General features: G+C 47.5%; 2 protein-coding genes across 2 annotated transcripts; both read left to right on the top strand.

Moving 5' to 3' along the window:
* Positions 1–5,395: 5,395 nt before the first annotated feature.
* JR316_0004168 (Transcriptional regulator NRG1) lies at positions 5,396–7,568 on the top strand (the record flags this gene model as incomplete). Its single annotated transcript, XM_047889937.1, has 2 exons — positions 5,396–5,754; positions 5,894–7,568. The coding sequence occupies 2 exons, from the start codon at positions 5,396–5,398 to the stop codon at positions 7,566–7,568; spliced, it is 2,034 nt and encodes a 677-aa protein (XP_047749698.1).
* Positions 7,569–8,826: 1,258 nt separating this feature from the next.
* On the top strand, positions 8,827–12,801 carry JR316_0004167 (Serine/threonine-protein phosphatase 4 catalytic subunit; the record flags this gene model as incomplete). Its single annotated transcript, XM_047889936.1, has 8 exons — positions 8,827–8,846; positions 9,331–9,454; positions 10,160–10,250; positions 10,737–11,023; positions 11,312–11,387; positions 11,489–11,678; positions 12,453–12,531; positions 12,751–12,801. 8 exons carry the CDS (start codon positions 8,827–8,829, stop codon positions 12,799–12,801), a joined length of 918 nt encoding a protein of 305 aa, XP_047749697.1.
* Positions 12,802–15,406: the final 2,605 nt, after the last annotated feature.

Genomic DNA, 15,406 nt, shown 5'->3' with positions numbered 1-15,406 from the left:
GGACGTTGCTCTCGTCGTTGGCGCATTCACAGATGAGTATCCCGTAGATACCATAGTGGGGAGAGCGCCTTCGAGCAGGGTCGCGATTTGCGCGGAGTGAGGTACTCCTTTTTCATTTCTTTTTGACGCATCATCATCAGCGGTGCCGTGATGGAGCCAGGTCACGGTGGGTATATGGTTGTCAACAAATCGCTAAATCACCACAACGCATCAGTTGGTCAGTGTAATGCTCACCGTATGCCAAATGCTCCTCAACATGTCTTTGAAAAGTAAACGGTAAATTTGGGTGGGGCCCGACGTTCAGAGGTCACGCCGCAGTTGCTGCAAATCAGAAGTGCCGTCGGCTTTTTTCTCGCCACACATATGTTTAAACTCTACCTAGCATATCTATTTTTCGCACTGTTGCACTGCTCTCAAGCCTTTCATACAAGCTCATCCAAGAAAAAAAGCACTGCAGCTGTCCAAGGAGATCCATTTATCACGCCAATGACCTTAACTATGCGTATCCCCTTTACTACGTCGTCCAGCTGGCCCCCGCCCCAGGCGAATCTATGCAAAAGGAGATAAGTCAGGACTAGAAGAGCCGTAGCGCAGACCCTAGACCCTGTCATTTCACAGCCACCGACTCGATCAGGCCATTGGTAATGTACCTTGATTCTTTTTCTGCCTTGGGAAAATCTGAACCCTGAAACGAGGAATTTCGAGGATCAAGTCCCGGTAGGGGCGGGTTCAGATGTGGGATATTCAGTTATGATGGCTTGTGTTGATATCTGAGTGTCGCTGAAGAGCCTTGGAGGCCGTAGGCGTTGGTACTGGGTGGAGTCTTTCAGTGTAATCGTTTTGTGGTGTGCGTACTGCGTAGGGTACTCCACTGAGTAGCTCATGGCTTCTGCACGCACGTTCAGTGTAGTATGTACTAGAATCATGTAGTCGCACCAAGATATCGGACATAATAACCGTTCCTGATCACTCAATACATACTCACGGCGGCCTACCTCCTGCACTACCGTTCGAAACCTGTAAGAAGGCAAGTATTTAGGCAGCGGTTTTCTGATAACAGAATTATGATCACCTATCTCTGCATTCTATATACATGACATAACATTCAATGATGAAATTGTGGGCAGGTGGTGAGTATTTAGATTAGATATTCTGTGATTTACCAAAAAGTCTTCCATTATCTCGGGCACATTAAAAGCGGTCAATACTATAGGTTGTATGCTTCTCATGAGGTTAGATCAGAACTTTAATAATCTTCACGTTCCATTTCTTCGTATGTTTACATATTAGAGGGGAGTCATCGATGTTCTGATTACCTAGACATAAATGTTTATATTCAAAGGCATTCATCATGATGACTTGGGGAGCGGAGCATTGGGCATGCGGCAAGCAAAGACTGGAGCTTTATTCAAATGCGAGGTGACTTTTCTGCTTCGCTGATTGTTAAATGTCCTCGAGGCATGTAATTATTGGACATGAGGTCGGTCACTGGTCGGTCGGTGCTCGTCGATGACTTCCTGTGATCATCGTTAGCAGCCAAGCGCACCCCAGCTTTCTGGACACTGACCGAGTTCCGAGGTTTAATGAACCTGCTTTCTTTTATTACTTGTATGCCGAAGGCGCTCGTTGAGTTTTACTGGTGTATGAATCACTCTTTGTTTGTGATCGTTGGTTTTCTTCTCAAATTGAACAACGTCTTTAGTTCACATCGTGTACATAGTCCTTTGTATTGTTTTTGTAATCGAGTGGTTGTGCGTCGTTGGTGATTGTATATTGTCTACCGCACTTCTTTTGTTCAACCGATTTGTAAGGTTCAATGGGCGCCTCAGTTTAAGTTTTTCCCACAGTGTATATACCTTCTTTTCTAAGTATATACACGCTTTAGTATTCTTCGGCAGGAGCTTGTGACCGTTCAGAAAAAAACATACAGTGTATTTCCCTAATAGTTTTGAGTTCTGCTAGAGTTTGCAACCAACGCGATTGTGTGAAAAAAGGCTGAACTAAAGGTGTCATTCCGGACAACCCAATTCCAAGATCGGTCTGCGTGCCTCGAGCTATGTCCACCTGGCCTCCTAAATCCTAAATCTAACACCGACATGTTCATTCCGGGCCTGCTTGTCGCCGCTAGCCGCCAAAAAAAAAAACAAACAAACATGGTGCATGGCACACGCGCACCTCCATTCGCAGAATCACAACCGACTGTGCGGTGTGATATGATCACTTGATAGATGCTGCAAATGCGCTTTCATAAGTTCGTTGGTCACACTCAGGGGGTGCGTAGCGTCGAGGTCTCAAGACTCAAGATTTCTTTTGTTGTGCTGTGGGTTATGACGGTATACTGATAGTTATCAACTATCGAGTATCAGCCTGTAGACTGGATCTCTGACCTCATCCGCGTGCCTGCCCTCGCGGGATAGATTTCTGCGAAGTGAAGTGTGAGTTGGGAGTGTGGGTGGTGTGGTCTGTGCGCTACGCTTCGTCTGTCAGTGGAGCGGGAAAACGGGAAAATACGAAGCCCCACCCGCCCACGGTTGTGCAACGCTTCTGGTGAACATATGACGTTTTTTTGCTGGATTTTTAAGCAACTGGACAGTCACTACTTATGCATCGCGTTTGTCGGTCGGTGTGACTGCTCTGCGTCGGAGCGTTCGGTCGGGAGAGGGGTTTGGCGATGGGACGGTGCGCGTGGTACCGTGCGCATTGGATACGTGTGTGTTTGTCCGTTGGGTGATGATGCCGCACGTACGAGTGTAATCAGCGATAATTGATTGCAATTTTTCAAGTTGTCCGTCGTGGGTGGACTGATAAGTCTTGTATACTGAACACTTAATTGAAAGAGGGGTCCTTTATTAAAGATACCGGTGTTGATTCCGATTATCAATTGCCAACGTTGGGTGTGGATGGAACATCCATGATCTGATAGATCATGATTGTTTTACTGACTTTGATTTAGCGCTGGGATGGAGATTGAGATAAACAAAGTTGGAAACCTTAAGTTAACGGATTGAGGCAACTTGGTTTCGGGATTAATTTGTATCGCGTCTCTGTCGTATATGCTTTACTTGCACTGCATTGTATTGTAGTCATCATTGTACTCTGGATTGACGACTACGAGTCATCCGTCATTGTGATTGTTTATATTATGGCGATGAAGGCGAGGTACATACAAAATGATGGTGATTGATACTACTCTGGGGTATATCATTACTCATTCAGAGTCATTGGGATATAATACGATCTGACTGACTGACTTTCATAACGCTCTATATGTTGGAATGAATTGCAAAATGGCACTCAGGTTACAGGTAGCATCTGCCATTGTATGTATACGTATATGCACTTCTTCCTATGTAATATTGGCCCGACTTCTTGTTCTTGTTCTTCTTAATCTAAGCACGTATGTACATAATCACTTATCTCTCATTGATGCTCTTGGTAAAGTGGATGGCCTTACTGACGCCGTCTCAGACGTCACGGCGTCTATCGCCGATCCTGGCCTGGTACGATAGAACAAGAACCTCACCTGACTAGTATGTAGTAATAGTAATAACATCTAATAGTAATAGTAATACAAGACTCCCGCGATGCCTCCGATAGTATCTGACTACTTATATTATTATATCTGATAGTAACAGGAGTCGGGGATGACCCCCCGCCCTTTTCGGGGATTGGGAATATGAGAAGTCGAGAATTTGAGAATTTGAGAAGGCGAAGAACGCGAGATTGTCGTTGAAGTTTGAAAACAAGGCAGGCGCACGCACACACGCCGTTGATGCCAGATGGATTAGGTATTTGCTATATGCAGGCAGAGAAGCGTTGTGCATGTGCAGAGCGACTTCTGAGTTTTTCAATGAGTAATGTGCGTATATTACTTATCGTACGTATCGCTGTCGCAGCGTTCGGACTGCTGGGGAGTGCGTGCGGGAGACTTTAGACTGGTGAGGTGAGCGAGGCTGTTGCTGTTGTGCTAGCGCGAACGCGGGCGGCGGCGTGGCAACAAATTCATAATTCGCATCTTTGGTCGTGTCGGTCCCGGATTCCCTCTTTTAGACTAGATTCATGTGCAGTTCACCTTTTGAATGAAAAGCCGAAACAGCGCAACGCAGGGAAATTAACGTACGTATGTATGAACAGTGTATGAACGAACGCACTGACTTAACCGCCCCCCCCTCTCATCCCTCCTGATCAACTCTGAGAGGAACGAACGGCGGAATGCCAAAATGCAATGTATTGAATTGAATTGAATTTGGAGTGATCGAAATCGATGCGGTGAAGACCGATAAATATCGGACTTCCCCAGTAAGCCGAGCCGTAGGTGGATGCCTTGCCCACCGCATTCGGGTGGGTGCAGCCAGTAAGGAGGGTGTGAGCCGGACAAGACTGTGTAGGGACTAGGGGGGAAGACCCTAACGGAGGTAGAAGTATCATCTCGTTTCCCAGGATCTGGAATATGCGGAAACGGGATCTGTAGACTGGAGAGATGTATAGATAGATACATAAAAGATGTCCGTGACCCAGATAAATAGATGAATTGATATGATAGCCAGACCTAAAACGTATGGGGAAGGGTGACTGTATGTGTAGTCAACATTCCGTCAGTGTTGTGTTGTGCTGGTTGAGAGAGGTATGTATGTTTTGTATGTATTGGGATGGGTTATGTAACTTTTTTTGTTGGATGATTGGACGAAAGACGACAGGGGATGGTGGAGAGAGGCGATCTAATTGGCGAACCGAATATTATCTAGTGGCAAATTTTTACGTGTACGAATGACGGAAATTGGTGCCTGACAAAGAGAGGACAAACGCACCTTTGGGTCTGGTTTGGAGTCTGGCGTATGGGTTCTAGTTTGTGCGTATGCAAGAATGCGTCAACGGTGAAACACGAGAAGAAAGAAGGCTATTATTATTTTTACAAGGACGAGGGCAGGATGTTTGTGGGGAAACTGGGAGGCAGGCATAAAGAGATAAGAAGGGCCCAGGAAGTGGATGATGCGAATGCGGCTATGGGACCGATATAATTATGACGAGACAAAACAAATGTTTTGGGGGGTGAGGCAGAGGAGGCAGGCATCGCAAAAGGCTGGAGGAAGGAAGCCAGGCTGGTTGCCACGTGCCTTAGATTTGGGGGCTTCGATGGGCACGGATTTTAACCTAAAAGAGAAGAAATTGATGGAAGAATTTATTTATTCGTTTTGATATGTTCCCAAATTGACAGTGTCTAAAACGGAATTAATGTTTTTTATTTTATTCAATTCTCATGCGCCAAGAATCCCCCTTTTGCAGCACTGACAGATCCACAGCGCGAGTCGTGATCTCTTTATATTTACCGCCCATCTTCGCTTTTTGGCCTTTCCCTTAGCACACTTTTCCACTTCTCCTCTCTCGACAAACAGCCATGCCTCGCGTCGAGTCTGTCAAACACATATCCGCCCAGTTCTACCACTCACAGTTCTCCAACTCCCAATATCTCCACGACTCGTCCTCATCCTCTGCGTCCCCACCGCTCTCCCCCGTCTCCGCCCACCAGACCCACCATAGTCACTCGAACAGCAACAGCAGCAATACAAGCAGCAGCGCAGCCAGTACAACCCCGGGCGCCAAGAAGAAGCACGTATGCGGTACATGTGACCGGGCGTTCACCACCAGCGGCCATCTCGCCAGGCACTCTCGCGTACACACCGGTGAACGCAACCACAAATGCCCCTTCCCCGGTTGCGAAACGCGGTGCTCGCGCCAGGACAACTTGCAGCAGCAGTACGTCTCTTTTCCTTTTCTTCCGTTCTGATTTTCCCCCTTCTTCTTCCTTGTGGTGATGTTGTATTGGAGCTTTGGTTATGGTGTCTTTGGGATATTCGGCTATTTCGACACAGCGCTGACTTGCTGTTCTACACAGCTATCGGATCCACCTTTCTCCAGGATCTCGCCGTAGCTCGACTCGCGCAGGCTCAACTGGCCGCATCTTGAAGAAAGGCTCACTGCCTCCCCCGCCCTCCTCATCTGCTACACCCTCTTCAAATGGGTCAAACAACCACACCACCGCATCTACACCCTTGTCTATGGAACCCAGTCTTCCTGTGACCCCACCGCTCTCTCCTCCCCCTGCGCTCGAGCCTGCACGTCTGTACGCCCACCACGGCTCGCACCACCACACCCAAAACCACCACGGACACCACGACGTGAGCCCTCCAGACTCGCCACCTCCGCTCGCCCACGCTACTTTACCTGCAACAGCAACACTGCCGCTGCCGCTGCGCACGGGATCCCATTCGCCCTTGTCCGCATCGGCCGCGTCGCCGCAGCTCTCCTCGTACTCGTCTTCCTCCCCGCATCATTCGCATTCACAATCTCACTCTCAGCACCACCACCACCAGCAGACACACCACATGGCACCGATGTCCTCGCATTCCCAGAATCAGAATCAAAGTCAAAGCCAGAGTTACTCCAACGCGAACACGAGTCACCACGGTAATAATAGCACCACCAACGGCTCGAGTTCCAGCTCGGGCTATTCTTATAGGCATGCGACGACGACGTACCAGGAGCAGTCGCCGAGCCAGAGCGGGAACGGTGCGGGGTATACGTACGTGCATACCACGCCGATAGCCCCTGCGCCGCACCTGTCCTCGTCTTCGTCGTCTGCCTCTCCGGGCGCTTCGTCCTCGTCTTCGCATTCGCATTCTCATTCTCATTCGCACTCGTCGTCGGTTGGAGGGTATGCATCGTCGTCGTCGTCGTCTTCGGTGCAGCATGATGGGTACCCGCCTATTGCGACGATCCAGCAGGAGGGGCAGCAGAGCCAGAGCCGGGGGCACAGCCCGCACTCGCGGCACTCTATCTCGCACATTTCGCATCCGCAATCGCAGGCTTCGTATTCACAGCACCCGCAGTCGTCGAGTGCAGGTTCTGCCTCGCCCTCGTCCTACTCTGTTTTCCAACATCAGCAGCAGCAGCAGCAGGTGGAAGGTAGCTCGTATCACCATAGTATGGTTCAACAACCGCAGCAGTCTGTTGAGCAGCACCATCATGCGCATCAGCAGACTTTGGGGTATACGTCGAGTCTGCATGGCGCGACGTCCGCGTCGGGATCGGTTTCGCCGACATCGAGCACAAGTGTCGTCGCTGGGAACAGTGTTTCGGGGGCACGGTTCAACGCGAGCCCGCCACCGATTTTGGCGCCTATTCAGCAGCAGTCGGAGAGGTATTTGAGGAGAGAGTCGGATGTGGGTGTTATGCAGCCGCAGCCTCAGCAGGCGCAGCATAGGCTGCCGTTGCCGTTTGGTCAGGCGCATGCACAGGCGCAGGCGGCTCAAGCTCAGGCTCAGGCGGCTCAGGTGCAGGCGTCGTCGTATATCCATCATACGCAGTCCCAGCCGATGGGTGGTGATTCGTATTACCATCAGCAGCAGCATCATCAGCAACAGCAGCAGCAACAGCAGTATGGGCATCATCAGCAGCAGTATGGACATCAGAGTCAGCATGCGCATCCTCATGCGCATCATTCGTTGAGCCATGGTGCGTGGAAGACGGAGAGTGGGATGAGGAGGAGTGTCGGTGCTACGCTCGTTTGAGTTCGTCTTTTGCTTTTTTCTTTTTTGATTTTTTTTCTCTCTGTCTCTGTCTGTGTCGTGCTTCTCTTTTTTGTTTGGCTTATGCCATTTTGTCATATACATCTTCTAGAAATTTGGGTCTCTTTGTACTATCTACACCCCCGCTTATGCGCTATTGTGCTTGTGGGGTGTTGTCTCCATTACCATCGCTGAGCATCAACACTATTTATTTCTATCCCAACAAACACAACGCAATCTACCCTCCCTTGTTGTTTAGCTTGTATCGTTGTACATGTTCACTCTCTTTCTTGGATTCAGATTTCTTTTCTTGCTTTTTTTGGTTTGTTTTTTTTTCTCTGTTACATACTTACATGCTTACATGCCGTTTACATACTGAAAACCCGTCTTTTTTTTGTCCTGTCCTTGTCCATGTCTTTGTCCTTGTCCTTGTCTTTGCCCCTTGCTAGCTAGCTTTCGATAAACACCTCAAATTTTACTTTTTACTCGACGTCATCTACATATTGATTGTCGTTAACTGTAGTGTACATTGTATAAACCCCCATGGTCGTAGTCGAAATTAAAATTTAACACTGGTCGATTTCAAGTTCAATGCAATCTGTGCTCTGATGACCTTTCTCCGAGGCGTTTGGTTTTGGTTTTGGAAATGAACTTTTTAGCTACTTACTGCATACTTACGCTGAAATGAAATGAAATTTCAGGGGTATTGTACGGTAACGGTACCGCTGAAATGAAATTGGCGGGGTCGTTGACTCGTTGGAGCACGGTTTTACCGTCGGCTTTTCGTTTGGATTGATTGATTGATTGATTTTTTGGTAAGTGGGTAAGGGTCAGTCGCCGTGGTGTAGGATCTTTAGGCTTTAGCGCACAGGGTTGGGGTAAGGATTCGGAGCATAGAGTTGATGATGATGCTCCGTGGCTGTGCCCTTTCCGGATGATGCGATAATTTATTTTGCATCCGGGAAAGTCACGCTTGTACCGTGCACCGTGCACCGTGCGGTGTGGTGCAGCGGCTAGCTTTTGTCTTCCTACACCGACCATCATCACACTCTCCTGCTCCCATTTACGGTGTATCTCATCTTGGAAGTGTCGGGATAGGGTTAAGGACGGAATAAGACGTGATAGAGAGGTATTCTTTCTCCTTGGTTGGTTGGTTGGTTCATTTAGAACTTGATAGACGCGAAACGCGTGCACGTTTAAAGGCATCGCGGGTTGGGATTCTGGAGGATATCTTGGGTTATTGGTGATACGTTTACATTTAATGCCTAGCGATCTCGATAAGTGAGTTCTATACTTTGCTTTTTTTTTCACTATCTCTGTGCGTTGATGATGTCTAACTAATGATACTCTTATTTTTCTGAACACATCCGCTCTTTGCTCCTCTTTTTTCTATATTTTGATTTGGTTTGGGTTTGATGATCACACTTCCAAAACCACCGATGTCACGATTTTTTTGCGTTCTGCTATGAACGAATGTACTGGATTTGTCATTTTTGGTTTCCCGGCTTTCATGGATTGGATTGGTGCTTCCATTGTTCGCCCGTCGCTGTCGTCAATCACAACGTCGATATATTCCCCATACAACGACAAAACGCAACCAATTCGACGCCATCGACGACCCGTTCTGTCATCTGGCCTTCACTACGTCATGGATATGACTCGACGGGATGGCTGCGACGCATATACGAACCGCCCGATACTTCACCATGCGCATGATCAACGATTTACCGCGATATACCCTCCTGGATTGATATTGGGATCGCAGACAGATAGAGCAGCTGACGCGGTGCGAGCCTATTTCGGAGGAACAGGTCAAGCGGCTATGTTTGAAGGCTCGGGAGATTCTGATTGAAGAGGGAAACGTCCAAGTTGTGGATTCGCCTGTAACGGTGCGTATTTTTTCTTGTTTGGAATTGAAACTTTTTTTTCGGTTTGGCACTTCACTTTGTGTTCCCTTTGTTGGCGGTATTGTTGTTGTTTCGAAAGTGGAGCACAAGAAGATCTGCATCCTGATTCGAACGTGGATTGGGTTGTTCGTTTATCCATCTACCCACCTGTTTTATTTCATCTGTCAACGATACCAAGCGCTGTACCTGACGACTTGGTTTTTTTTTCTTCATCACCTCCCTTTGATTCTTCCTTTTTCTGCAATTGTGCTTCGACATATTGGCGGTTCCCACCCAACTTTCGGCGCTCGACGAAATCTGTGAACCTCTTTCGTCGTATCGATCCCACACGGTACACAAACCATCATGATCACGTCAAATGGTTTTCAATGCAACTCCTCGACTTTTTCCGCCGCGACGACAACGACTCGAACGCATACATTTATCATACACAAACTCACACCCCCACGCCCATGTTAAAATACGACGATCCAAAATTGAATGTTTTCAACCGATCCCCGAATGGACTCTATACTTCTTCTTTTCTCCACGCCAATGTTATGATCATTGGTGTTTTCGTGGATTGCGGGGTGGGGGTTTCTAATGGGTTTCTTTTCTTGTTGGTTACCACCTCGACCGGCGAATCATAACTTCCCCCACCCGTTATCTATCTTTTGCGGTTTCTCTTGCATCGACATCGACGGGTAGATATGTGGAGATATCCATGGTCAGTTTTTCGACCTTATGGAGCTGTTCAAGGTCGGCGGGTTCTGTCCAGAGACCAACTATTTGTTCATGGGTACGTTAATACTGCGCAATCTGTCGTTCTTGCTTTCGTTGCTCCCCCTTGTCGATTTTCGTTGCTTTCGTTTCTCCCTTGAGTATTAATCAACCTTGTTACTGTGCCTGGGTTACGTGAAATATGCTGACTTATTCTTGTTTCTCTCTTTCTGCGACACCCACTTTTGATTATCTACCCGCTGCGTATGCGTCTATCAATATCACAACGGCGGTGCTTCGATTTACCCGCCTTAACCGTCTTCGACATACACACCGCCGCTCTCACCCTCACTGCCACTCCGCGCTGTCTCGCGCTCATGGTCATAATTGTGTCTTCACCCATCACCGGAATAATGCTTCGCATGTTCCGTCTTGACTCCTCCTAACCTCCATCTATCTACTCCAACAACACCCGAACCATCCTGCTTCTATTCTTCCCACGCACACACCCATGAACACCCACGCACACCCTCAATCAATCAATCAAACCACCCAAACAACACAGGCGACTTCGTCGACAGAGGCTTCTACAGCGTCGAAACTTTCCTCCTCCTCCTCGCGCTGAAAGTGCGCTACCCGGAGCGCATCACGCTTATTAGGGGCAACCACGAGTCGCGGCAGATCACGCAGGTGTACGGCTTTTACGACGAATGTCAGAGGAAGTATGGTAGCAGCAATGTGTGGCGGTGGTGCTGTGAGGTGTTTGATTACCTTGCTCTGGGCGCGATTGTGGATGGTAGGGTGTTTTGTGTGCATGGAGGGTTGAGTCCGAATTTGAATAGTATTGATCAGGTGAGCGAGATATCTTTATTCTGCTTTTTATTTTATTTTTTGCACTTCATTTTGGGGTATGTTGCAGGGGGTCGGCTTGCCTGATTAGCATCGTCATCATCCATTGCATTCATGATCGGGCCCGTCGGTCAACGAGGCCGGGGCTCATGTACCGTACCCGCCCTTCATTGTCTGAACTTCACTTTTTACGCTAATCATCTCGTCATGCACGGCTCATGATCATCTGCACCCCGTTAAAAATTTGTATACTTAATAACGCACCTTTCTTTTTCCTTTCCGTTTTTGTAGATCCGCGCTATAGACCGAAAACAGGAGGTGCCGCATGACGGGCCTATGTGTGATCTGCTGTGGTCCGATCCAGATGGTGAGTTTCTCGCTCTCGCCTGCGCTCTTTTCCCGCTCCTTCTCTAGTTCTTCTTCGCAATGGGACAGAGAAGTTGATTTTTTTCTAAATTTTCGTTGTAGATATCCAAGGATGGGGTCTTTCGCCGCGCGGTGCCGGCTTCTTATTCGGTGCGGACACGACGAAGATTTTCGCACATAATAATGCGATCGACCTCATCGCGCGCGCCCATCAACTTGCAATGGAAGGATTCAAGCTTATGTTTGATCAGACGATCGTGACTGTCTGGAGCGCACCGAATTACTGTTATCGGTGCGTATTGCCTTGAATTATTATTTTTTTCTTGTCCTTGTTCTGGGCGTCGCATTTTCTGCCTCGCGTTTCTTTTTCTTATCTTTTTTTGGTGGGCGTCATTGGATTTCTAAATCTCTTGAGCGTGCGTGTCTGCCTCGTTTTTGACTCGTCTTGCTGTGCATTACATGATCCCATTACCATGTCACTTGTCCCGACCGTCATTTCTTTACGTCCTCACACTGTCTTCGCCCTGCCTCGTTTCTTCACACCTCGTTTCTCTCCCTCACTTCGGGTTATCTATGGTCTACGGCCGTTCTTCTTCTCATCGTCATCCATGCTATACCACGGAAAGCATGCTTCTTTTCTTGCCGCATGTACCGCACCTTGCAAAAAGAAAAAGGACCCATGCAATCAAATAAGATCGTGGGCCGTTTTCTCAACATCTGGACATTATCCTATCTCCTGGCCTGAGTGTTCTTTTGTGCTGTGGTGTCCAAAATTTTTCTAGGGTGCAGAACAACGGCGCACCGTTAACTCGGGGACCGTTAGCTGTCTTTCGTCGCAGTTCGTGGCGTGGCGTGGCGTTGTGTTCTCTTCTCTTTTTCCTTACTGTACTTCCGTTCAGTGTCATGCGCACAGGCGTTCCCAAGGGATGATTTCATAAACCCTTTATGCTAAAAATACTGTTATGCCGTGCTTCACTGTCTACCTTCTTCCAGGCCCTTATCCCTATCCGTTTCCCTTGCTGTGTCTATCGCTGTAATCTGAACTCTGATTATGCTTTATACTTAGGTGTGGGAATGTAGCCTCCATCCTCGAGCTCGATGAACATCTGGCACAGGAATACAAGGTGTTTAACCATGCGCCGGTGGTACGTTTTCGTCTTTTTGGTATTTTTCTCTCCTCCGCTGTGAAATTTTTAACTGACTTTTATTCGCCTCTTTCGCCGTGTTTCCGCTGTTATTCTGCATCCTTTCGGTGCACATAATTCTTCCTTTGCTTGCTGCCGTTTCGTGCCTTTTCGCAAAAAAAATTGTTCCCACCCTAATTTTGGATCTTCGCTTCGTGGTGTGGCGTGTGGTATTTTTAGGACGTCAAATCAATACCTGCGAAACGACCTCCTGCGGATTACTTTCTATAGGGTGGATGAGATGGATGGATAGGTTTCGGGCTTATCTCCCTGTTCTCCTTTGTTCTTTCATATTCCTCATTCAACTTCCCTGCTTCTCCACGAACAATGCGAGAACCGCATTGTTCTCTTGTTGGTTGATGTCATTCAATAGTACGTAGTGGTACTGGTATTACTTTTTCACTTTTCGTTTCCATGTCATGTCATATCGTATCGCACCCGTCCGTGTCCTTCCCTCTTCCCTTGCTTCATTTCCGCTGCTGCTGTAACTTGTACGAAACTTCCTTTGTTCCCTGCATTCTCAGCTTCGGTCATGTATTATTTTCGCCAATGCCCTTGACCTCGCTCTCAGGACATCGATATGTTCTCCCGGGCAGAGTCTGTATCATATCGACAAAATATCGGAGGATGTCGTGTAGTCTTGATTAACTGATGCTTTCTATTGGGTGTCAATCGACTTCTCGACACAAGACCACGCTTCATTCAAGACTTAGCTGGCTTCGTCTTTTCATCTGCGTAGTGCGTAGTGGATAAGTACATATCATATCACATATCTTTATCATATCGCGTCGAAGCCTATGATCATGAATCCGATCAGATCAAGGAATCACGCTTCTTCCCAAGCTTAAGGGACCCCTTCACAAAATTAGCTTTTTGAACTGCTTCCAAGGACAGCCATTGCCCCAATTCAGGGACCGGTCTTCCCTTGAACCTTTCTTTTACTTTCCTTGAGGATACCTCGATGTCATAGCGGTTGTAGTTGACTCTATAATTAATTGTGTCAACACATCGCAATTTTATAGACACGCAGCGGAAGCTTTTGAGAGGGCGAATTCAAAGTTGCTTTTTAGAATTAGACCTTCTGCATGACTGGTGACTCTTGAAACTTTCTTCAGTCATTATATTTATCGTGTAGGCTCCGATATCCGTTGCCCCAGGTTGTCAATCGAACTTTCAAGAACAACTGCGAAGCAGGCGAGTTGTCTTTGCCCTTGGCTTCTTAGCATCAGATTGCATAGTGACTCTTACCATATGGTTTTTGCGGTTGAGCCTCTATGCATTCCGTCGTCGGGTTTGAGGGCTATTCACCGCGTGCGATCTTATTTGTATGTCGCTCTAGTGCTGAGACGCGTTCCATACAAAGGTTATATTCAGATGTATTGGATAACCATATGAACCTTTGTTTCATCTCCACTCAATGTCTCCTTCGGAAAATGGGCATAGCTACCTCCAGCGCTGGAAGAAACTATGTTCTGGAATGTATGCTTCTTTACTATGTGCTCGCTACCGCTATGTCTGTAACCCCAGGCATTATTGACGCTATTCCCATCCAGAAAGTTGTATAAGTAACGGTCTCTTCCTTGATGCCGTTCGGCGTCTTGATTGACTTCCTATCAGGGACTTTTCAGTGGCCCTTTTGAACGTAAGCAAGATACTATTAGACTGTATGTAACACAAGATCCGCCTGTTTCCTTCCGGATCTGAATTGACTATCTGTGTGTTCAGCAAGGGAGCAACATAACATAAGCTTTACGACTCGGACCCCCTCCCCTCGTGATGCGCCGCTGCGGCAGGCTCCGACCGATAGAATTAAACGGAGAGTAATTTTTCTCCTTTTTACACACTGCTTTGCGGTACTGCCATGATCGAGAGGATTTGAAAGGGATCATCTACTTCAACAACCGGTTGCCTTTCCACGTTGAATGTAGTATGTCAGTGTGCAGTATAGTCATCGTTGGCTGGGCGTTATGTACATCTGACAATCTGAGGCACACATTTCTGTTATCTGACCGCCACACGGCACTGACAATACGTGAAATGAAGTGTCACTTGTCCAGCGGAACAGCGACAAGTGTACATAACGCTTTGATTTTCGGCGCTCAGGTGACATTTTTGTTTTCACTTTCCTGTTTCCCATGGTTCCGTAGTACGCCGTTCGCTCCAACTATCCTGGTCGAGAAGACAGACATTCGAAGCATGGTTGACTCAGGGGTATGACATTATTTCTTCCATCTTCCAAGAGATGCTGAGTTACGACGATTTGTCAATGGACTCTAAAATGATAACAATGAGCAGCAACATAATTGGTGCTCCGCTGGAAATTGACAGGCCCCAACTATGCCCACAACATATTCAAATATAATTCTATTACGTCCGCTTGGCCTACGGTACCGAGTTGGAAGTTGGGGATAAAAAGGACTTTGTACCATTAACGTATCTCCTAGTATGCAGTGAGGAACAAAAATCAGCGGGCAGATCTTCGCCGAAAGACTGGCGTAACTGGGTACTGGGCCAATGAGTGGACTAAGAACTTGAACTAATGTGGCGCGGGCGCATTCCAGAACCTTTGGGCTTCTGTGATATCTTACTCATTGGGTTCGCAGCATTAGTACTAGCTGTCCCAAATATTTGGCTAATTACTGAAGTAATTACATAGAGTAAAGGTCTGTTGCTCTCCTCTGTCAAAGGGTTACTATACTCACTTGATAGTCATCAATATATTCCTACGCCTCCCCCGGGAGAGTCCTTTTGAAGATCGAACGTCGTTTACGGACAGACAGATGAAGAATGAGATAGGTCGAAGGTTTAGGCTGACAGGTTGCCAATAGGCACCGCT

Source organism: Psilocybe cubensis, chromosome 4 (assembly GCF_017499595.1).
Source record: "Psilocybe cubensis strain MGC-MH-2018 chromosome 4, whole genome shotgun sequence".
Classification (NCBI taxonomy): Eukaryota; Fungi; Basidiomycota; class Agaricomycetes; order Agaricales; family Agrocybaceae; genus Psilocybe; species Psilocybe cubensis.
Note: the sequence above shows the minus strand (reverse complement) of the source record. Positions and strands in the feature narration are given on the sequence as shown.